This window comes from Anomaloglossus baeobatrachus, chromosome 1 (genome assembly GCF_048569485.1).
Source record: "Anomaloglossus baeobatrachus isolate aAnoBae1 chromosome 1, aAnoBae1.hap1, whole genome shotgun sequence".
Taxonomy (NCBI): domain Eukaryota; kingdom Metazoa; phylum Chordata; class Amphibia; order Anura; family Aromobatidae; genus Anomaloglossus; species Anomaloglossus baeobatrachus.
This window is the reverse complement of record NC_134353.1, coordinates 73,949,863-73,975,180: the sequence shown is the minus strand read 5'-3', so window position 1 is coordinate 73,975,180 and position 25,318 is coordinate 73,949,863. Positions and strand designations below refer to the sequence as shown.

Below are 25,318 nucleotides of genomic sequence, written 5' to 3'. Positions count from 1 at the left end.
GTGCCCCATGTGAGACCAAAATAAAGCCTTTATAAAGTTCTACCTTTTTGTATGCAGCTTCTGTAAATGTGTCACGGGGGCGGGCTCTCTGCCGTCCGTTATTCTGCCCCCTGGTCCTGTATGCCGCCCCCATCGCTCCTTTCCATATCTGATGCACCGCCCACTGCTCCAGCCATCCCTGCGCATGCCCAGTGCCAGTCTCACAGGACTGAGCAGTGTGACCGCTGGTGACGTGTGCGCAGGCAAGTGATTATGGGCGAGACTGTGACTGTTATCAGCAAGTACCCGCCCATAATCTCGTGAGCGCGCAAACCTCTCCAGCATTCACACTGAGCTCAGTGTAGATGCTAGACTGTATGGGCTGCTTCCAGGGATGACGTCCCTTTGTCATGTGATAGGGGCGTGTTCAAAATACTATCACATGACAAAGGGACGTCATCCCTGGAAGCAGCCCATACAGTCTAGCATCTACACTAAGCTCAGTGTGAATGCTGGAGAGGTTTGCGCGCTCACGAGATTATGGGCGGGTACTTGCTGATAACAGTCACAGTCTCGCCCATAATCACTTGCCTGCGCACATGTCACCAGCGGTCACACTGCTCAGTCCTGTGAGACTGGCACTGGGCATGCGCAGGGATGGCTGGAGCAGTGGGCGGTGCATCAGATATGGAAAGGAGCGATGGGGGCGGCATACAGGACCAGGAGGCAGAATAACGGACGGCAGAGAGCCCGCCCCCGTGACACATTTACAGAAGCTGCATACAAAAAGGTAGAACTTTATAAAGGCTTTATTTTGGTCTCACATGGGGCACAATAATAACAGGGACCTTCCTAGAATGCAGCCCAGGAGCTGCAGAGGGGGAATCTTTTAGCTTTTGGGCGAAATTTCTGATGACAGGTTCCCTTTAATGATGGAGAATGAGTGCACTTACACCTTAATGATCGGGAATGAGCGCACTTACACCTCAATGATGGGGAATGAGCGCACTTACACCTCAATGATGGGGAATGAGCACACTTACACCTCAATGATGGGGAATGAGCACACTTACACCTCAATGATGGGAAATGAGCGCGCTTACACCTCAATGATCGGGAAAGAGCGCACTTACACCTCAATGATGGGGAATGAGCACACTTACACCTCAATGATGGGGAATGAGCACACTTACACCTCAATGATGGGAAATGAGCGCGCTTACACCTCAATGATCGGGAAAGAGCGCACTTACACCTCAATGATGGGGAATGAGTGCATTTACATCTCAATGATGGGGAATGAGTGCGCTTGCACCTCAATGATCGGGAATGAGCACACTTACACCTCAATGATGGGGAATGAGCACACTTACACCTCAATGATGGGAAATGAGCACACTTACACCTCAATGATGGGGAATGAGTGCACTTACACCTCAATGATGGGAAATGAGCGCGCTTACACCTCAATGATCGGGAAAGAGCGCACTTACACCTCAATGATGGGGAATGAGTGCATTTACATCTCAATGATGGGGAATGAGTGCGCTTACACCTCAATGATCGGGAAAGAGCGCACTTACACCTCAATGATGGGGAATGAGTGCATTTACATCTCAATGATGGGGAATGAGTGCGCTTGCACCTCAATGATCGGTAATGAGCACACTTACACCTCAATGATGGGGAATGAGCGCCCTTACACCTCAATGATGAGGAATGAGCGCATTTACACCTCATTGATCGGGAATGAGCACCCTTACACCTCAATGATCGGGAATGAGCGCACTTACAGCTCAATGATCGGGAATGAGCGCACTTACACCTCAATGATCGGGAATGAGTGCAATCAATTTGGCTAACAGCCGAGCTCAGGAGCCGGTCACAGTGAGAACGGTCAATGGTCTCACAGGATGAAACACTTGTATACATGTTGATCCATGGATATAAATTACAAGCAAACCCTGTGCAGCTTGACCCCGCAGTTTTGTGTTGCATCATTCCCATTACTTCAACTTATTGCTAATGTACAGAGAAAGAGGACAAGTCATATCTTCTTTACTCAGGTGTCAGTGTCTTTGCTGATTCTCCAGTTATTTTTCTTTTAAGGGCTTTTAAGGGAATATGTCAGCAGGTTTTTGTTATGTAATCTGAGAGCAGCAATTCCAATGACATATCACTTGCTGGGCTATGTTTTGCTGTTTCAATATGTTTTATTAGCAGGACTACAAGTGCCGTACCTCTTAATCAACCTTTCTGTGTAACCCCACCTACAGCTCTGACTGGCGGCTTTGTGTACACTGTATATTGACAGAAAGCTTCTAATCAGTGGTGTGGGCAGGTTATACAGGGATGAGCATTCGATGCTCTGCTAGATCTGCATTACAGAAAACTGTATTTTATCACAACAGCTACACCCAATAAACTAAGTGATACATCGCTGGAATCAGGGTCTCTGTCCCTACATTGTGCTGCTCTCAGATTACATAGAAAACACCTGCTGACAGATTTCCTTGAAGGTTTTTCTCAAGAGTAGAAAATGTACAGCTGTTTTCTTCTAAACACAGTGCCTCTCCTGTCCAGAGAGCAGAGCTGTAGCACCAGACAAACCATGACAGGTGCGTGGTGCTTTTTTAGGCAGACAGCGAGGGACATTTAACAATGCAACTATATAAAAAAAAATTGGTGTAAAACTGTTGCCAACTGTGGCACATACCATTAACTTTTTCTGTTGCGGATACCACTTTTCAAAAAAGCGGGAGTTTAAAGGATATGTGGGCACACACGGCGCAGCATATTCACTACAGGTTACACACTGCAAAATGACATAAACTATAGTGTAAATCTATGCCGGCCCTCTCGGTGTGGTTTTGTACTTCTGGCACACACAGCATGCAATGCGCCTAATTTATTACGAGGAGTGGGCCTCCTATTTAATCAGGTGTGCACTATGCCACTGGATGTCCTGTGGACAGCACTGTAGCTGCCACTCAGCAGATTTGGGAAGCTCGTGCTGTCGACTTGCTCAGGGAATTGTGGCCCTTTAAATTTCAAGATTGATGGGGTACCGGTGGTCTAAATCACATCAATGTTTGGTGTGCCCAGCCCATTACCTTCATCAGGTCTTCTATGTACACTTCCACAAAGTAAGGGATTTTGTATTATTATAGTCCAGTGTGTGAGTAACCAATTATATGAAACAAGGGATAATGATTATTAATTACATATGTAGGTTGAAACGCAGGCAATAACTAAAACAGAAACAGCTGTGTGGGAGGCTAAAATCTGAGTGAGGAACAGCCAAACTCTGCTACAAAGTTGAGGTTATGGAAGGCAGTTTCATGGCACATGTCATCCACCATAGCAAGACTGAGCACAGGAAAATGACACAAGGTAGTTATACTGCATCAGCCAGGTACCTGTCATGCTACGTATGGGGAAATACCGAGTGAACAGTGAAAAGGGAGGGGAGGGAAGCGGGAAACCCTGTGTTTAAAGGGAACCTGTCACCAGTTTTATGGCCTATAAGCTGCGGTCACCACCAGTGAGCTCTTATATACAACATTCTAACATGGTGTATATAAGACCACAGGCCGCTGTGGGAACATAAAAAAACACTTTATAGTACTCACCTAAACCGGTCGCTGCTGTGCTGGTTGGCCAGATGGGCGGCGCTGTTCTCCAGGACTGGCGCCTCCTCTTTCGGACATCTTGCTCCTCCGTCTTCTGAAACCTGTTTGCATGACGCGTCAACGTCATACACACTCGCCGGCACTGATTTTAGCCTGAGATCCTGCACAGGCGCACTACAATACTTTGATCTGCCCTGAGCAGGGCAGATCAAAGTGTGCCTGCGCAGGACCTCAGTGCCGGCGAGTGTGTATGACGTGGACACGTCATGCACACAGGCTTCAGAAGACGGAGGAGCAAGATGGCCGAAAGAGGAGGCGCCGACACTGGAGAACAGCGCCGCCCATCTGGCCAACCAGCACCGCAGCGACCGGTTTAGGTGAGTATTATAAAGTGTTTTTTATGTTCTCACAGCGGCCTGCTCTCTTATATACAGCATGTTAGAATGCTGTATATAAGAGCCCGGTGGTGGTGGCTGCAGCTTATAGGCCATAAAACTGGTCACAGGTTCCCTTTAAGGGAGCGGGGAGATGGTGACCGCTGATAAAACCTTCCTCTGGCCCCTGGCTACCCTGATGTCCCTAGATAGGTTCCGCACCTATGCGCCGAGCAGGATACCTACCCCTAGGCTGACCCTGAACTGGGCTCTAGATAATGAACGGGTGGGATGAGCACTAGTCAACCCCACTAAGTTGATATCCATTATTATACAGGATGAGAATACCCTCATGGGTAGTGGGGCATTAACACCTACAGGGGCACAGGTCGAGTCAGTTACTGACATGCTTCTGACATTTGGGGTATGCGCTATATCATGTAACAGGGATTATATAACGGATCCATATACATTTCATCCTAGTACAGTTCCATTGATAATACTATATGCCTCCATGAATGTCTCAGAAATTCCCCAAGGAAGCAAAATGCCTCATGTGTGTCTTATTAATAAGGAATGTGAAGAAGCTCCTCATGTTCCCAGGCAATTAATAGCAGAAGCCAAACATGAGATAGGAAGAAAAACAAGTATATGGAGGATATGAATGTTATGGAAAGCGAAGTATCGGGTCGTGATCATGAATATATACATTACTGGGCAGCATTTTCTCCACGCCTGCCTAAACCTTTAGCAAAGTAAGAATGCTCTCAAAAATAGAGGTGTTAATTGTTTATTTTTATCAATTAACAAAATGTAAAGTGAATGAAGAGAAATCTAAATTCCATCAATATTTGGTGTACCCGTCCTTTACCTTCTATGTACACTTGCACAAGGTCAGGGATCTTTTAGCATTATAGTTCGGTGTGTGAGGAACCAATTATATGAAACAGGGGATAATGATTAGCAATTACATATGTAGGTTGAAATGCAGGCAATAACTAAAACAGGAACAGCTGTGAAGGAGGCTAAAATCTGAGGAACAGCCAAACTCTGCTACAAAGCTGAAGTTATGGAAGGCAGTTTCATAGCACATGTCATAGACGATGGCAAGACTGAGCACAGAAAAAAGACACAAGGTAGTTATACCGCATCAGCCAGGTATCTGTCACCGAGCGAACGGTAAAAAGAGAGGGGAGGGAAGCGGGAAACCCTGTGTCTAAGGGAGCGGGAGTTCAGCAGTGAACTCTGCGTGCAAGTGTGGATTTAAAGGGCCGGCAGCCAGGGAAGTACAGCTCCCAGCCTGAGCATTGTGGTCCCCAGCCGGTGGCCATAGAATAGATCACCGCCCCTGCCAATGACAAGTGGGCCTCCCTGGCTATTCAGGGCCCCGGCACTTGCCCAGATGCTGAAGCCGGCCCTGGTCTTTGGGCATCAGGTTATGCAAAATTACCAATTCATCCAACCCAATGGTGGCTGACCTGAAGGTCAGAATTGGCTTGTAATAATTTAGGAGACTATGGCAGGGTGATACAACCTATTCTCTGAATACATGTGCAAACTAGGGAACTTGCTCAACCCCAAACAGGCTGCAATTTCCAGCTTCCCCTCATAGGAAGAAGAGCAGCTCTGGAGAATAAACTGCTGCTCTAACAAGTGAAATACTGTGAAGGCTAAAAGTGGAGGAACATTCATGAGCTCCTGTAATAATGCCGGAATTACAGAGGACTTTTACATTCTCGATAGTTTCCCCGGCACTTTGCACCTCATCGCGGCACCTTTGGATGCCCCGCGCCGGCTATAAGCGATGTCTGCTCAGTGCTCGGAGATATGGCTGCAGGTTATGAAGCAATACACTTCATCTTCCAAGTAGAGCGAAGGTGGAGATTTCAGGCACGGACGTGTTGTAGTTGGAAATGTGACTACAGCAGATCTGATCCGTCGCCAAATGGAGGAAACAGTCAGATGTAACTTCAGCATTTTACAAAATCTGCACAAAGGGTAAAACAGGAATTACAGCCGAGACGGAGAGCGGGAAGCGCCGTATTCCAGACACATGCGGACAGCTGTAACGCCGCCATCTCCATCATCACATAGTATGGCGGGGGAAATGAGCGCGCAGCTGAATGTGGATGGTGTAGAACACAGATTCCTCAAAGCCGTAGATGGGGGCCGCATATCGGGCTGTCCCATCATTCTGATTTTTTGGAAGTGAATAGGTTAGGCTGGTTTCACATCAGCACTGGCAAAAAAACGCAAAATGCATCTTACAGGATCTGTTATCTGCTCAATGCAATGTCAATGGACTTGCGGCAGCATGCGTTTGTGTGCGGTAGTGTCAGGATCCGGTGAGCTGCAGTTTTTTACCTTTTATCAAAAACACAACTTGTTACGTTTTTCACCTCCGTCCAAAAACTGCAATTCACCGGATCCTGTACAGTGCGGCAGTGGCTGCAATGGATTTCAATGGGCGCCGGATCCAGTTTTAACAGTTGCGGTTGTATGCGGCAGGAAGGATCCTGTTTCCTGTACAGAACATGGCCTGAATATCACTCACTCTCACTCCCTCACTCTCAATCACACTCTCAATCACTCTCACTCACTCACACTCAATCTCACTTACACACTCACACTCTCAATTACTCACTCACTATTACACTCACTCACTCACAATTACACACTCACTCACACTCATTCACACTCACTCACACTCACTCTCTCACTCACTATCACTCTCAAACACACTCACTATCACTCACACACACTCACTATCACTCTCAATCACTCTCACTCACACACTCACTCTCACACACACTCACTATCACTCTCACACACACTCACTCACTATCACTCTCAATCACTCTCACACACACTCACTCACTATCACACACACACACTCAATATCACTCTCAATCACTCTCACTCACACTCACTCTCACACACACTCACTATCACTCTCACACACACTCACTCACTATCACTCTCAATCACACACACTCTCACTATCACTTTCAATTACACACTCAGTCACACTCATTCACACTCACTCTCACTCTACACACACTCACTCATTATCACTCTCACTCACACACACACTAACGCTCAATCACTCTCACTCCCACACACTCACTCTCACACTCACTCATTTACACTCTCTCGTCCAGAGCTGCATCCACGCTGTCATGGCAGATTCAGCTCATTCCCGACAACATGACTCAAACTGCAAGTCACAGGATCCAGTAAATAACACTTGCGTTTGCTGCGTTCAACTCAAATTCAACAGGATCCAGTCACATGCACTTTGCGTTTTTTTGCCTTAAGGCCAAAAAATGCTGATGTGAAACCAGCCTTAGGGCGGCTTTGCACGTTGAAACATCGCACGTGCGGTGTCGGTGGGGTCAAATCGAAAGTGACGCACATCCGGCGTCACTTTCGACATCGTTGTGTGTAAATCCTAGATGATAAGATGAACGAGCGCAAAAGCGTCGTTATCGTATCATTGGTGCAGGCTCCGACTTTTTCAAAATTACACTGTGGCGACCGGTCTGATGTTGTTCCTCGTTCCTGCGGCAGCACACATCGCTGTGTATGAAGCCGCAGGAGCGAGGAACATCTCCTATCTGCCGCCGGCGGCTATACGGAAGGAAGAAGGTGGGCGGGATGTTTACATCCTGCTCATCTCCGCCCCTCCGCTTTGATTGGCCGCCTGCCGTGTGACGTCGCTCTGACGTTGTACAACCCGCCTCCTTAGGAAGGAGGCGGGACGCCGGCCACAGCGACGGTCGCAGGACAGGTGAGTGCATGTGAAGCTGGCGTAGCGATAATGTTCGCTACGGCAGCAATCACAAGATATCGCAGCTGCGACGGGGGCGGGGACTATCGCACTCGGCATCGCAGCATCGGCTTGCGATGTCGTAGTGTGCAAAGTACCACTTAGTGTTACCATTCAAGTTTTGTCCATTTTTTGGGGTACATTTTTTAAATATTTTACTTAAATACATGTATTTTGCGCAAAAAAACCCAAAACTAAATATTTTTCCAGTTGGACTTCAGTTAAAATTTTGCTCCATTTGGCTTCTACCGACTCTTTATTTCTCTAAACACTTAAGTTTCATCGGATCAGTGGGCATAGATTAGGAAAGAGCTCACTGATGGACTCCAGTTTACTCATTCTGCTGCAATCAATAGGCAGTGCCACACAGAGACTGCAGAGAGCAAACTGTGCAAAAAAGTGTAATAAAACACAATTACAAAAAAAAGATTTGTAGGCCAAAATACAGGCATTGTAGTAAGAAAAGACAATGGGGTGTGTGCAAATTGGGAAGGGACACTCTCTCCAGACAAGGGGCAATGGTAACACCCAGTTGTCAATTTATTCCAGATGTAATGATAGACAAACACTAGAATGATTTTTTCCTTGGAAAACTAATATTAAAACAGCCATGTAAGGTTAACAAAATTGTTTTTAATCAATAGATCTTGGAATAATAATAATTTATACAATTGGATGTGTTTAAAAAAAAATGTTCCTGTGCTGACATAATCTTACATATGTGTCCCTGCTGTGTACTGTGTAATGGCTGTGTCTGACCGTACAGGGGCATGGTCTGATCATACCACATCTCCTGGGCAGGGGAGGAAGAAAACGAGAATACAGACATTACAGCATGGGATTTCAAATTATTCTTTCTGTGGCTTAAAACATTTTTTAACAACAGGCATTGAAATGTTTTACCTCACAGAAAGAATCAGCTGTGATCCTGAGCTGTAAGGTCTTTATACTGTTTACCTTCCTCCCCGACCCTGGAGATGTGGTATGATCAGACCATGTCCCTGTACGGTCAGACACGGCCATTACACAGTACACAGCAGGGACACATATATAAGATTATCTCAGCTCAAGAACATTTTTTTTTAAACACATCCAATTGTGGAAATTATTATTATTCCAAGATCTAATTATTAATATTTACTTTATTTGTGGGAAAAACCCCTTTAAAGGGAATCTGTCACCAGGCTTTTGCTCCCTCATCTGAGAGCAGCATAATGTAGAGACAGAGATCCAGATTCCAGCGATGTGTCACTTACTGAGCTGTTTGCCGACATTTTGATAAAATCACAGTTTTCTCTGCTGCAGATCTAGCAGTTATGTGAATGTAGAGCAGGGTTATAAGGAGCTCATGCAGCTGCTGAACTACCTGGCAGCACGCCAAGTGGTCCTCTAATGATAACCTCCTGCTAATTAAATAGAGCTTTGTCCAGTAAGTGACACATCGCTGGAATCTCTCAGATTACGTGGCAAAAACCCGGTGATAGAGTACCTTTAATTATATCATATAGTGTATGTTTAAGGAAACCTGACAGGTCCCCCATGCCCTCCCACCCCACCATACAGTAGGTAACGAGTCCTTTATACTGCCTGACACCTAGATACATATTGAAAAAAATTCTTTATAAAGTCCTTTTTTCGTATGTAAATTAGTCCTTTTGACTAGTTGATGGGTCGTTAGCTCCCTCAGACTAGTAGGCCCTCTCCGAATGTTATTATATTTTGAAGAGAGCCTGCGTCATCGCCAGCCATCTGCAAAGCCCGCGCAGGTGCTCTTCTTTGTCCACGATCGTCATTGCGCCTCTGAAGCTGGGTGTAAGCTTCCCGGCTTCATAGAAGCACTGCACATGTCCGCAAGTATAGGAGACGCATACACCCGGCTTCAGAGGGGTAATAATGATCGTGGAGAAAGACGAGCGCATGCGCAGGATTTACAGGAGGGCTGGCGATGACACGGGCTCTCTGCAAATCATGTTATCATGCCTACAGGGGTGTTATAACAAGCAGAGAGGGCCGACTAGTCTGGGGGAACTAAAGCCCCATCGACTAGTCAAAAGAGCTCATTTACATATGAAAAAGGGACTTTATAAATACATTTTTTTTTCAATATGTGATTAGGTGTCAGGCAGTATAAAGGGTTCTTTAGGCAGGCTAATTAGTAAAATAAAATATGCATGTGGGTGGGAAGGCATGGGGGACCTGTCAGGTTCCCTTTAAGGTGCAAATTTCCCAATTTTGAAGGGTCTATGTAAGGTATAGGATGGTATTTGCAAAAAAGCATGTTTATGTGAAGGAGACGGCCCATTCCAGTCACAGCCATGGGATTTCTGCACAAATGGAATTGTGAAGTAATGAGATTGGTTTAATATACTGTAGGACCATAGGGCCCAAATTGTCACGGATGTGTCACGTGTGACAGTCATGTGGTTTCTGGCTATAGAAGGTCACAGTGTTTGACTGCCCAAAATGCTCCCTGACTTTCCATTGTTCCTGCTGTCAGTATTCATTGGTATAGGTAGCTTTCCTGCTGGATTCATCTCTCTCCATTTTGGACCCAGCAGGAGCTCACCTTTCACCCAGCTGCTGATCATCAGTATTCCCTCGGTATTTATATACCCCTTCCTTTGGACTGGTGCTGGTGATATTTTCAGTTCCTTCAAGCTTAGGTTGCAAGCAGGTGGCTTGTACCCCTCTGTTGTATTGTTGCCGGAGGATTTGCTGAACTCCTACCTGAGTCATCTGTGGATAAGTAGTTCATGCTTTCCCCCCTCTGTGTCCCCCCCTTCTTTAATGTTTAGTGGGGTTGACAAAGAGCTCATTTGTTCCATATTTAGGGTCCAGCACTAGGGATACCTAGGGTCAGGTATGCAGCTCAGAGCATAGGTGCCGAACCTATCTAGGGTGGTGAGGGACCCCAGGGACCAGCAGTAGATTCAGTCTCAGTCAGGGGTCACCATCTTCCCTCTTCCTAGACACAGGGTTTCCCTCCCCTTTCGCCGTACGCTTGGTACTTCTCAGTACCTAGCGTGACACAAATACACATTATCGGAACGTTGGCAGAACCCGCCGATATCTGACAATCTGGTGTGTATGGGAACCTCCCAACTTCTCCCTGACAAATGATATCACAGGAGAGAAGGAATAGGAATCTTTTTTACTTTTTCTCGGTCAGATTAGCCGGCCCCCGAGGAGCGCTCCACTATCTCAGCTCCTCTGGGGTCAGCCATCTATTGTGTATGGGAGCTAAAAGGTCCAACTACACCAATGATACATGAACCCCAGGAGGCTACAATTACAATGGTAAAGAGAATCATTTGTAAAGTTATCCCCATCATTAGGATATGCCATAACTTTTTGGTGACGCTGTGAATGCTGGGACTTGCACTGATCCTGACAATCTTGCAAAGTATCACAGCACACAAGGCTATGGGCACAGCCGCAGAGTCCGCGCAAGAAAAAAAGAAAACTTTGAAAGGGACACAGTGGTCGCTTTAGTCACAGGATCAGAGGAGATCAACGCTATCAGACCCTCCCCGATCAGACGTGGTAGTATACTCAAGCAGCATGCCATCAACTCCTAAGTGATAAATAAATGGTTCATTTATGTTTAAAAATAAAGACGACCGACATTGTCTGAATCCAAAGAGCACATAGAGCAGAGGAGCGCAGAGCAGAGGAGCGCAGAGCAGAGGAGCGTAGAGCAGAGGAGCGTAGAGCAGAGGAGCGCAGAGCAGAGGAGCGCAGAGCAGAGGAGCGTAGAGCAGAGGAGCGCAGAGCAGAGGAGCGCAGAGCAGAGGAGCGTAGAGCAGAGGAGCGCAGAGCAGAGGAGCGTAGAGCAGAGGAGCGTGGAGCAGAGGAGCGCGGAGCAGAGGAGCGCAGAGCAGAGGAGCGCAGAGCAGAGGAGCGTAGAGCAGAGGAGCGCAGAGCAGAGGAGCGTAGAGCAGAGGAGCGTAGAGCAGAGGAGCGTGGAGCAGAGGAGCGCGGAGCAGAGGAGCGCAGAGCAGAGGAGCGTAGAGCAGAGGAGCGCAGAGCAGAGGAGCGCAGAACAGAGGAGCGCAGAGCAGAGGAGCGTAGAGCAGAGGAGCGTAGAGCAGAGGAGCGTAGAGCAGAGGAGCGTGGAGCAGAGGAGCGTGGAGCAGAGGAGCGCGGAGCAGAGGAGCGTAGAGCAGAGGAGCGTAGAGCAGAGGAGCGCAGAGCAGAGGAGCGCAGAGCAGAGAAGCGTAGAGCAGAGGAGCGCAGAGCAGAGGAGCGCAGAGCAGAGGAGCGTAGAGCAGAGGAGCGCAGAGCAGAGGAGCGCAGAGCAGAGGAGCGCAGAGCAGAGGAGCGTAGAGCAGAGGAGCGTGGAGCAGAGGAGCGCGGAGCAGAGGAGCGCAGAGCAGAGGAGCGTAGAGCAGAGGAGCGCAGAGCAGAGGAGCGCAGAGCAGAGGAGCGCAGAGCAGAGGAGCGTAGAGCAGAGGAGCGTAGAGCAGAGGAGCGCGGAGCAGAGGAGCGCAGAGCAGAGGAGCGCAGAGCAGAGGAGCGTAGAGCAGAGGAGCGTGGAGCAGAGGAGCGTGGAGCAGAGGAGCGCGGAGCAGAGGAGCGCGGAGCAGAGGAGCGTAGAGCAGAGGAGCGCAGAGCAGAGGAGCGTAGAGCAGAGGAGCGCAGAGGAGCGTAGAGCAGAGGAGCGCAGAGCAGAGGAGCGCAGAGCAGAGGAGCGTAGAGCAGAGGAGCGCGGAGCAGAGGAGCGTGGAGCAGAGGAGCGCGGAGCAGAGGAGCGCGGAGCAGAGGAGCGCAGAGCAGAGGAGCGCAGAGCAGAGGAGCGTAGAGCAGAGGAGCGCAGAGCAGAGGAGCGTAGAGCAGAGGAGCGTGGAGCAGAGGAGCGTAGAGCAGAGGAGCGTAGAGCAGAGGAGCGTAGAGCAGAGGAGCGCGGAGCAGAGGAGCGCAGAGCAGAGGAGCATAGAGCAGAGGAGTGCAGAGCAGAGGAGCGCAGAGCAGAGGAGCGCAGAGCAGAGGAGCGCAGAGCAGAGGAGCGTAGAGCAGAGGAGCGTAGAGCAGAGGAGCGTGGAGCAGAGGAGCGCAGAGCAGAGGAGCGTGGAGCAGAGGAGCGCAGAGCAGAGGAGCGTAGAGCAGAGGAGCGTAGAGCAGAGGAGCGTAGAGCAGAGGAGCGTAGAGCAGAGGAGCGCAGAGCAGAGGAGCGTAGAGCAGAGGAGCGTGGAGCAGAGGAGCGTAGAGCAGAGGAGCGCAGAGGAGAGGAGCGTAGAGCAGAGGAGCGTAGAGCAGAGGAGCGCAGAGCAGAGGAGCGCAGAGCAGAGGAGCGTAGAGCAGAGGAGCGCGGAGCAGAGGAGCGCAGAGCAGAGGAGCGTACAGCAGATCGGGTTACCTTCAGCCATTGTTCTGCCTGCTCCTCGCTCTGGACGGCGAGGACCAGAGCATCTGTTCCCTGATGAGTGATCTTCAGTTCATGCTTCTTCTTTTTACCATCCTTTGGTACGTAAGAGACCGAGCAGCCGTTCAAGAGTAACTCCATCTGAGGCTGCTGGTCCTTGGAGGATTTGTAGCACTAATGAGGGCAGAAGATGAAAATATGAGTCACTTCAGCCACACGGACTCACAGAGGATTGACTTAATGAAAGAAAGTCATCAATGCAAATAGGATTAGAAGAGGATAAGTAATGTATGTACACAGTTATTATAACAGCAGAATAGTGAGTGCAGCTCTGGAATATAATACAGAATGTATCTCAGGGTCAGTAATGTAATGTATGTACACAGTGACTGCACCAGCAGAATAGTGAGTGCAGCTCTGGAGTATAATACAGGATGTAACTCAGGATCAGTAATGTAATGTATGTACAGTCATGGCCAAAAGTTTTGAGAATGCTACAAATATTAATTTTTACAAAGTCTTCTGCTTAGGTTTTTCTAATGGCAATTTGCATATACTCCAGAATGTCATAAATCAGCTTAACAGCAATTACTTGCAAAGTCAATATTGGCTAAGAAAATGAACTTCAACCCCCAAAACACATTTCAACATCATTGCATTCCTGCCTTAAAAGGAGCAGCTAACATTGTTTTAGTGATTGTTCCATTAACACAGGTGTGGGTGTTGATGAGGACAGGGCTGGCGATCAATCAGTCATGATTAAGTAAAAATGACACCACTGGACACTTTAAAAGGAGGCTGGTGCTTGGTATCATTGTTTCTCTTCAGTTAACCATGGTTATCTCTAAAGAAACACGTGCAGCCATCATTGCTCTGCACAAAAATGGCCTAACAGGGAAGAGTATCACAGCTACAAAGATTGCACCTCAGTCAACAATCTATCGCATCATCAATAACTTCAAGGAGAGAGCTTCCATTGTTGCCAAAAAGGCTCCAGGGCGCCCAAGAAGGACCAGGAAACGCCAGGACCGTATCTTAAAACTGTTTCAGCTGTGGGATCGGACTACCAGCAGTGCCGAGCTAGGTCAGCAATGGCAGCAGGCTGGTGTGAGTGCTTCTGCACGCACTGTGAGGCGGAGACTCTTTGAGCAAGGCCTGGTTTCAAGGAGGGCAGCAAAGAAGCCACTTCTCTCCAGAAAAAACATCAGGGACCGACTGATATTCTGCAAAAGGTACAGGGAGTGGACTGCTGAGGACTGGGGTGAAGTCATTTTCTCAGATGAATCCCCTTTTCGATTGTATGGGACATCTGGAAAACAGCTTATTAGGAGAAGAGGTGAGCGCTACCACCAGTCTTGTCTCATGCCAACTGTTAAGCATCCTGAAACCATTCATGTGTGGGGTTGGTTCTCAGCCAAGGGAATCGCACCACTCACAGTCTTGCCTAAAAACACAGCCATGAATAAAGAATGGTACCAGAATGTCCTCCAAGAGCAACTTCTCCCAACTGTCCAAGAGCAGTTTGCCGCCCAACAATGCCTTTTCCAGCATGATGGAGCACCCTGCCATAAAGCAAAGGTGATCACTAAATGGCTCATGGAACAAAACATAGAGATTTTGGGTCCATGGCCTGGAAACTCCCCAGATCTTAATCCCATTGAGAACCTGTGGGCAATCATCAAGAGACTGGTGGACAAACAAAATAGTAGAATAGTGAGTACAGCTCTGGAGTATAATACAGGATGCAACTTGGGATCAGTACAGGATAAGTAATGTAATGTATGTACACAGTGACTGCAACAGCAGAATAGTGAGTGCAGCTCTGGATTATAATACAGAAGGTAACTCAGGATCAATACAGGATAAGTAATGTAAGATATGTACACAGTGACTGCACCAGCAGAATAGTGAGTGCAGCTCTGGAGTATAATACAGGATATAACTCAGGATTAGTACAGGATAAGTAACGTAAAGTATGCACACAGTGACTGCACCAGCAGAACAGTGAATGCAGCTCTGGATTATATAAAACAGAATGTAACTCAGGATCAGTACAAGATAAGTATACTGTGACTCCACCAGCAGAATAGTGAGTGCAGCTCTGCAGTATAATGCAGGCAATACATTTGGAAAGGTACAGGATGAGTAATATAACTTGATTAACAAAATTACTCACTATTTTTATATAAATTATTACTATAAAATGGGGTAAAAATTACAGTTGTAGATTAGTAAACCTTACCATTAACTTGTTTTCTTTAATGACACATAACAGTTTCGTCCACTGCCCGAACCTTTTCTTCCTCAGGAGGAACGCACAGATCTTAGCATCTTTTACAAGGTCCATGGAGGCTTCCTCAGACGGCCACTGAAGTCTTTTTTTCTGTCCTTTACCATCTTCTTCTTCTTCGTCGTAAGATTCATACGAACTGCTCATCGCATCAGAATCATAATCTTAAGAAGAAGATGACACTAAATCAAATTAAATGGATGCATGAACTTTGTTTACAACACTAGAGACTTTTGCTTTGCAATATTACTACCTGAATTTACCAGGAGCTGTAACGAATGTATTCCCATGTTGCAAGAAAAAGTATTTTTGCAGTGATTTTTGGATGGATCGCCATAAATATTATACAGAAATGTTAAAGTAGCACATTGGTAAACATTGGCTAAATGCATAAAGCATAGAATATAGAACCCCTTGGAGGAAGCAACAGCAAAACGTACGTCGGGACACAGAGAGCTTTTTTGCTTGGTACTTTTTTATCTTTTGATATGTGCACACATCACTTTGTTGTTTAGTACTTTCTTGTCCAAATGTAACACTTCTGTGTCATACATACTGTATTCCACTTAATGTCACACCCGGATACCTGGTTTTTGAGATTTCTATGTGTTCGTTTTGTACAACCTTTTCTGAAGATATATTTAAAAGGGGTTGGCCACTACTTTAGACATCAGGTGAACTAACTGATATAGATAAGAACTTTCCTAAATACTTTGCCTTTGCGAATCCTTTTGTGACCTGAACTACTTTTCTGGCAGAGACTCCACCTGACTCCCTGTGATCTCATCAAAATCTCCCTCAGTTCCAGGCTATAGAAACTGACGGGTGGGTGTGGCTTGCCGCATTGGTGGGTGTGGCTTAACACATTGGTGGCCATGGCTCTATTCCACAGCACTTAAGGTTGATCCTGTGCAGGATGCTACAGACCCTTCTCCTTATTGTATATCTTGTATACCAGTATATACACCCTGCTGAATAGTCACCATTATAGGAATGCAGTACATTCATTCCTCTAACCAACCCAATCTATCTATTCAGGGAAAACATATAGAATGAACACAGGGCACTGTTCAGTAGAAGTAACTCCAATCGGCTAACTTTAAACTTGCTTGTAGATAGTCTGCAGAGTAATTTTCCTGCTCTGGCTTCTGCAAAAAACGCACAATATGGCAGCACAAAAAACCTGCAGACTGTGGTGCTCATTTCAAAACTTCTAAGTCTCAGATAAATGAAGTCAAAAGAAAGCGAAAGGCACTCACCGGAGCTGCTGTGCAACAAGGCTCATGGAAGCGTCGTAGACAAACGCGAAACGGTCGTTGTCCAACGTGCTCTGTGCACCTCCTCCCTCACTGCCTTCACTTTGTAACCCGATGCAGTAATAAAGCCTTGTTACACAGCAGCTCGTGCTTCTGAAGTTGTGCACAGCAGTCACTAAAATTCGGATTTCGGGTTAATGTCAGTTTGCTTTCCAGCAGCTTCTGACTCCTGCTCAGGTGTTTCCGGTTTGGGACCACTCCCAGTCCCTTTTGTATACCCTCTGCTACCAGCAGAAGGTGCCGGTTATTCTCTTTGCCATTTGGATGCTGTCTTGGAGGAGGAAGGAGCAGCAGAAGTTGATGTGGAGGCTATAGTTTTGGTTCTGACTGCAGCAGTCTGTTGTTGCGTGTCCCCCTGTCTGTCTTTCCTTTCCAGTTGTGTTGTTTCAGTGCACCGGTGGGGCTAGCGTCCTTCACCTGCCCACTCACTAGCCAGGTGAAAGCCTAGTGTAGGGTCAACTCAGGGCTTCAGATATCCTGCTCGGCGACAGGGGAGGAACCTGTATAGCGACTGGTTAGGAGTGCAGGGTACAGCGGCAGGTAAGTGGAGGAGGTGTCCATCTTCCCTCTCACTAGTCCTAAGGCCCACCGTTGTTAAAGTGCCCTGAGGTACACCTTGTTTGTCGTGGTGTTACCCCTTCTTAATTGTGTATTTGGCCTTCCCTAGTCCGCATCGTGACACACCTACAGAAATATCAGCAATCAGAGGAAGCAGTGGGAACCACTACAGGAGAAGTCTGCTATTACATGACTCCCAAGTGATACAAGATTGGGACTCTACTATGATTGCAGCCTATAGAGGGAAGCCAACTACTCGGAAACACCCTCAAGGATACTTGAATGCTCCAATAAGACGCATGGACAGGGACTCTCCTAATTAACCCATAAAATAAAGTTTACGATCCTCCTTGTTAAGATACTTAACTTGGGCTAACATTTCTCATATGTCAACATGCTCTTAAGTTGCGAATTCTGCTTTTTTTGGCACAGTTTTTTTTGCTCTTATACACTTTACAAAACTTTCCCTGGGAAAACGTAATAAAAAAGCTAAACCAAAATATTTCAAAACGCGAGTATTAAGAAATGTTTCATAAGTCAAAATCCCAATTAAACGTGTGAAAGACAGAGATTACACGCTGGGGGGTCTGGTTATTTATCTAGTATTGGATCACGTACGGGACCCCCAAGTGCGTTCATGTTCAAATGGAAATTAGGCTTTTATATATTTTTTTTTTTAATATTAGAAAACAGTCAAATGAGGCCGGAGCAGCGAGCCAAGTGTTCAGCTGATGATGGTCTTGGCTTCTCGTGAAAATAAATCATTTTCATGTTGATCTAAACGAACAATATCACAACATGGAAATGCTCCAGCTCGGTCTTTGGAGATCAAACATGAAAAAATCCACGTCGGTACCAAACTGTGAAGAATGTTCTATCCCTGCCGAGAAGAAACCATCAGATTTCCTGATTTGTGTTCTGCGAGGAATGACCCAATCGTTTTGGCTCGCGTAGAACCTCAAGCCCTAAAAATCTAATCGTTTCGTCTTCCTATACGATTCCCTTACATTTGTGGATACGCGGTTTTGTAACTGCGTCAACAACAACACAGAATGGCCTCCGTTTATATCAGCGGGTGGGGGGGCGGGGAGGGATTTTTGGCCTCGGACGTGACGGTCCCTGCTGTAGCAGAACAAGCTGTGTGTATGTTCCTCCTCTCATGCCCTGAGGGAATGTTAGGAGAGACGCCAAAGAAAATCACAGTAAGAAGGGAATAACCTCTCCAAAGCCTGCACTGCATTAACGCTGTCAAGAGCCGAGGTCAAAAGGGTGTCGATGGCTGCCAGCATTAACCTAGTATATCTCTTCATGAGTAATAATGGAGATTACAGCTCTTAACCACAGATATTGCGAAAAACACAAGAAAAATACCTCTAAAAGAAGATTTTTTTTTTTAAAGGCAATGTATTACCAGAAATTAGTACCACCTAAATTGAGGTATTATTAGATAAAATGCATAAAAGTATCAAACACAAATATTTAGCATTATATTATAATGTATACGTGTATATATACAGGGTGGTCCAAAAGTAGGTGGACAGTATGTGTAATAGGGTTATCACACATGGTGTAAAGTGAAACTGGCTCAGTTGCCCTTAGCAACCAATCAGATTTCACCTTTCATTCTTCACAGATTCTTTATAAAATGAAAGGTGGAATCTGATTGGTTGCTAAGGGCAACAGAATCAGTTTCACTTTACACCATGTTTGTGATAGCCCAATTACACATACTGTCCACCTACTTTTGGACCTACCTGTATATATATATATCTTCTTTATTATTATAGCGCCATTTATTCCATAGCGCTTTACAAGTGAAAGAGGGTATACGTACAACAATCATTAACAGTACAGAACAGACTGGTATAGGAGGAGAGAGGACCCTGCCCGCGAGGGCTCACAGTCTACAGGAGGAGAGAGGACCCTGCCCGCGAGGGCTCACAGTCTACAGGAGGAGAGAGGACCCTGCCCGCGAGGGCTCACAGTCTACAGGAGGAGAGAGGACCCTGCCCGCGAGGGCTCACAGTCTACAGGAATGGGTGAGGGTACAATAGGTGAGGACAGAGCTGGTTGCGCAGTGGTCTACTGGACTGAGGGCTATTGTAGGTTGTAGGCTTGTTGGAAGAGGTGGGTCTTGACGTTCCTCTTGAAGCTCTCCACGGTAGGGGAGAGTCTGATGTGCTGAGGTAGAGCGTTCCAGAGTATGGGGGAGGCACGGGAAAAATCTTGTATGTACTATGTGCATATATACATATAGCTATATAAATACAACAGAATGGTAATTTAGTGTTCCCTTTTTTTTGAGTCGTATATATATATGGCTCAAAAAAATAAGGGGGACACTATATTGCCATTCTGTTGTTTCTCTTCCTTTTACTTTATATATATACCGTATATCAAAAGAACATAATGCGAAATATTTGTGCTTCATACTTTGTTAAGCATTTTATCTAATAATACCTCAATTTACATATATATATATATATTTTTTATATATATATATATATATATATATATATATATCTGTAGATATAATTGCCTTATTCTGTCTGTCTGTCTGTCTGTCATGCTCCAAAATTGTGTCCTTACGGTGACACAAAGCTGATTGGCCGCTGGGCTCGCCATGGCCCCGCCCCCCCACACGGATTGGCCTCTCGCCCCGGCTCTCTGCAGGCCCCGCCCCCCTCACGCAATGCACGCTCGCTCTGGCCCCGCCCCCCGCACGCAATCCCCAACTGACACGGACCCCGCCTCCCAGGTGAGTACACACACATACATCAGATCACACTCACTCTCACACACACCTCACACATCACATCCACACACTCACAACATCCTGGGATATCGCTTGCTTCTCGGCGGCGATCCTGTGCTGTGAGCTTTCAGGACCTGCCGGAGGATCACATGGCCAGAAGCATGTGGTATCTCCGGATGTTGTGAGTGTGAGCGCGTATGTGTAATATCGTCAATGTGTGTGTGTATGCGATCGGGTGTGTGTGAGTGTATGCGATCGGGTGCGTGTGTGTGAGTGTATGCAATCGGGTGGGTGTGAGTGTATGCGATCGGGTGGGTGTGTGTGTGTGTGAGTGTATGCGATCGGGTGTGTGAGTGTCGGCAGAGGAGCACAGCGTGCTGGAGGAGGCTGGGAGGAGAGAGGCTGATGCTAGGGACAGAAAAGGCTGATGCTGCTGGCACAGAGGCTGATGCTGCGGGCACAGAGGCTGATGCTGCGGGCAGCATGGGGGATGGAGCACTATGGGGGGTGCGCAGCAATAATTTGTCTGCCAGAGAACTATTGGTAACTATTGGCCTGTGGTTGGAAACTGTTGATATGGGTTTTTTACATACCTGGGTGGGGTTGGACTCTACCAGTATATACACTGCAATTGTCAGTTAAATAGAGTATTGATATTTTCCACCTACCCCAGTGAGTTCGATTATCTGTTAGTATACCTTTACCTTCCCTCATGCTACCACTAGAGGATTGTTAAAACATCCAGCACCTCTCCTCCCACGGCTAATTGTTTCCCCATTGTTTTAAACCGCATGCCTCCCCCACGACTAGTAGAGAGTGTGAACAATAGATATTACTATTATATCACATCTATTTTTGATGGTTTAACAGAATAGCCATATATGTTCACCTCTCCCACGGCTATTGATAACAACTGTATTGTACATTTTCATCACAGTGTTTGCCCCCCTTGATTCAGTGGTAGTTTTTAACTCCCTTTATATTGCTGTTTTGCGTTTGTCTCTTTTGATAATAAATAAATTTCTATTTGCATATACACTCGACTGTTCTCCTTTTTGCATGCTATTACGAGTGGTGCATATACCCCGCCAGCGCAAGTGTACTGGCGGAGTATTTACCTTATGGCTCAGTCTTTGAGTAATTGTTTCATACGATGGGGAGTGCGCAGCATGGCGGATGGAGCACGTTTGGGAGTGCGCAGCATGGCGGATGGAGCACGTTTGGGAGTGCGCAGCATGGCGGATGGAGCACGTTTGGGAGTGCGCAGCATGGCGGATGGAGCACGTTTGGGAGTGCGCAGCATGGCGGATGGAGCACATTTGGGAGTGCGCAGCATGGCGGATGGAGCACGTTTGGGAGTGCGCAGCATGGCGGATGGAGCACGATGGGGAGTGCGCAGCATGGGGGATGCAGCACGATGGGGAGTGCGCAGCATGGCGGATGGAGCACGTTTGGGAGTGGGCAGCATGGCGGATGGAGCACGTTTGGGAGTGCGCAGCATGGCGGATGGCGCACGTTTGGGAGTGCGCAGCATGGCGGATGGAGCACGTTTGGGAGTGCGCAGCATGGGAGATGGAGCACGATGGGGAATGCGCAGCATAGGGGATGGAGCACGATGGGGAATGCGCAGCATGGGGGATGGAGCTCGATGGGGGGTGCGCAGCATGGGGGATGGAGCACGATGGGGGGTGCGCAGCTTGGGGGATGGAGCACAATGGGGGGTGCGCAGCTTGGGGGATGGAGCACGATGGGGGGTGCGCAGCATGGGGGATGGAGCACGATGGGAGGTGCGCAGCATAAGGGATGGAGCACGATGGGAGGTGCACACCTCCCCCCAACACACACACGCGCACTGCACAACACACACACACTGGGAAACACAAACACCGCCCTACACACAGACACCCACACACACAGACAACGCTGCACACACACAACACCCAACACACAAACACCGCGGCATACATAAATATACGCACATACCGCGCAACACACACACTGCACAAAACATACCTCCCCCCAAAACACACACAAACTACGCAACACACACACACACACAATGCTACAGACACACAGCGCTACACAAACAACGCAACACACGCAACACACACAACGCAACACACAAACAACACCGCTCTCACCCCCCGCCACACCCAGACAACACCCAGAACATGTACAGCCCCTACACAAACACTTGGTAACTACACACAACAACATCTATATATATATATATATAACAAAAATCATACATGAACTACACAATACGTAAATTCTAGAATACCCGATGCGTAGAATCGGGCCACCTTCTAGTATATATATATATATATATATATATATGTATATATATATATATATATATATATATATATACAGACACACACATAAACACTTGTCACAATGTCAGTCATACATCTCTAACTTTCAGATGAAAATGATGTAAAACGTAAAAGGTTCACGCTGCAGTGATATTTTATCATGACAGTAGGACATTTCAGTAGAAGCAGCAATGGTGATCTCCTCATCTCAAACAATTTATTGAAACAAAAGCCAACATCAGTGGTGGTATACCCTATCCCAAAAAGGTCAATGTTTCAATAACTTGTCATGTGGCCTTGAGCATCAATTAGATCTTGACAACGACGTCTCCTGCTGGTCACAAGTGGAATTATTGTCTGCGGAGGCATGGTGTCCCACTCTTCTTTGAAGGGCGGCCCTCAGGTTATTGAGGTTCAGGGGTACAAAGTCACGGCCTCTACACGACGACTAAGCTGATACCTTAGATTTTCTATGGGATTCAGGTCTGGAGAAAGTGCAGTCGCACCATTTAACGTCCTCCAGTCTCCAGCAGCCGTTCCCAAATGATGTGACCTTGAGCTGGAGCATTGTCCTCCATGAAGATGAGATTAGGCCGGTGTTGTTCATGTGAAGGCACAATGCCTGGACTAGTGAGGTTATTCCAGTAGTAGGGGCGGTCACTGTACCATTCACATTCCATTCTGTATTAACTAGACACACCTTCCCCCACTGTAACACAACCACCACCAAAGGTCTATCTAATGACACCAGTGGCTGATGCACAGCGCTCTCCTTGACGTCTCCAACATCATTGGTGGCCATCATTTCTGCTCAGCGTAAATCAACTTTCCTCAGTGAGTAGCACTGAGGCCCACTGGTCGCTCGTCTAGCGTAGATGACGCCTGTGCCTGGTGGTGTGGTCAGGTTCCCTTGCATCGTCACTGCAGGCTAATAATTGTTTTGAGTGGTCTGTGATACTTGGGGGTCTCTCACCTCCCTTATGTGTGCCTGGAGTTATGTGGCATTCATCATTCGGTTCCGAAGAGCATTTTTCACAATGAAGCCATCATCAGTGTGGCAAGTGATCAAAGGATGTCCACTTCTCTGCCTTTCTGTGACTCTTCCAGTCTCTCTCTTGCAACCTGCTGGTGACACTTTATGACACTCTAAGCTCAGTGGCCACTTCCATCTGAGAACATCCTGCTTGAAGCCTCACAATGGCGAAGGGACTGCTGATCAACTGTTAGGTGTTGTCTTGGTCTCATGATGTCAAAATGTGAATAGCATGATGAGGAGGAATGTTTAATATGAATTCTAATTGAGTCCCAAAATGTATAGGGTGATTCATGTTGTGAATTTTGCCATTAAGCTCCTTAGTAGAGATGAGCGAACCGGCCGTGGTACGGCTCGAGTTCGGTTCGTCGAACGGAGGTCCCGTTCGAGTTCAGTTCGTCGAACGTTCGACGAACCGAACTCGAACCGCATAGGAAACAATGGCAGGCAATCACAAACACATAAAAACACCTAGAAAACACCCTCAAAGGTGTCCAAAAGGTGACAAACAACTCACAACACAACACAAACACATGGGAAAGTGACAAGGACATATACTCATGTGAAAACGAAAGAGCTGGACAAGGAAAAAGAGGAGGAGACACAGATATAGGCATGGCACGCCCTTGTAAAATCATGTAAAACACCGCAAGGTGACTCCAAGCGGAGTCTCCCTTTTTTCCAAAAATTGGGCCACACACACACCCACCCATTCAGTGGCAGCACTTGTGCCCTAGTTGTGCACTTCACAGCTAGATTTGCATCAAGCACATTCAAAAATACTCCATTCTTAACCGTCCCCAGCATGACACCGGGGTAGGTAGCAAAGTCTTTGCTGAACCATGACTTGTTCATCTTGGCTCCTTTTTAAAAACACAGCAAGCAAGGGTTACTCCAAGCGGAGTCTCCCTTTTTTCCAAAAATTGGGCCACACAGACACCTGATCAGTGGCAGCACTTGTGCCCCAGTTGTACACTTCACAGCTAGATTTGCATCAAGCACATTCAAAAATACACTATCCTTCACCGTTCCCAGGATGACACCGGGGTAGGTAGCAAAGTCTTTCCTGATCCCAGATCTGTTCATCTTGGATCATTTTTAAAAACAATGTAAGCAAGGGTTACTCAAAGCGGAGTCTTCCTTTTTTTCAAAAAATTGTGCCACACACACACCCACCCCTTCAGTGGCAGCACTTGTGCCCCAGTTGTACACTTCACAGCTAGATTTGCATCAAGCACATTCCAAATCCACAAGCATTTACTCTCCCCAGGATGACACAGGGGTAGTAAATTCCTTCTTGATCCATGACTTGTTCATTTTGATGAACGTCAGTCTGTCCACATTGTCACTGGACAGACGCGTGCGCTTATCTGTCAGCACACACCCAGCAGCACTGAAGACACGTTCAGAGACAACGCTGGCAGCTGGACACGACAAAATCTCCAAGGCGTAAGTGGAGAGCTCTGGCCATTTTTCAAGATTTGAAGCCCAAAATGAGCAAGGCTCCATTTGCAAAGTCATGGCATCGATGTTCATTTGGAGATACTCCTGTATCATCCTCTCCAGCCGTTGACTATGTGTCAGACTTGTTGTCTCTGGTGGCCTTGCAAAGGACGGTCTAAAAAAATTATGAAAAGATTCCATAAAATTGCTGTTACCAGCACCAGATACGGTCCTACTGCTACGTGTAGACTGTTGAAGATGACGAGACCGTCCCATGTTTGTCAAGTTACAACTGGGAGAATCACTCCCTGCACCTGCACGGTTGTTTGGTGGAAAAGCCGAGCTAAGATCGAGTAACAGCTTCTGCTGATACTCCTGCATACGTGCGTCCGTTTCTATGGCTGGAATTATGTCACAAAATATGGACTTGTA

The 25,318-nt window shown here is 47.0% G+C and overlaps 1 protein-coding gene across 2 annotated transcripts in view; it reads right to left on the bottom strand.

The window, feature by feature from the left end:
* Positions 1-25,318, bottom strand: part of AFAP1 (actin filament associated protein 1) — a 193,589-nt gene that overhangs the window by 52,342 nt on the left and 115,929 nt on the right. For both annotated transcript variants that reach the window (XM_075333279.1, XM_075333289.1), the window contains exons 5-6: positions 15,419-15,630; positions 13,171-13,350 (exon numbers count right to left, since the gene is read on the bottom strand). In XM_075333279.1, the coding sequence (XP_075189394.1) occupies positions 13,171-13,350; positions 15,419-15,630 (392 nt within the window). The remainder of the gene's footprint in view (positions 1-13,170; positions 13,351-15,418; positions 15,631-25,318) is intronic.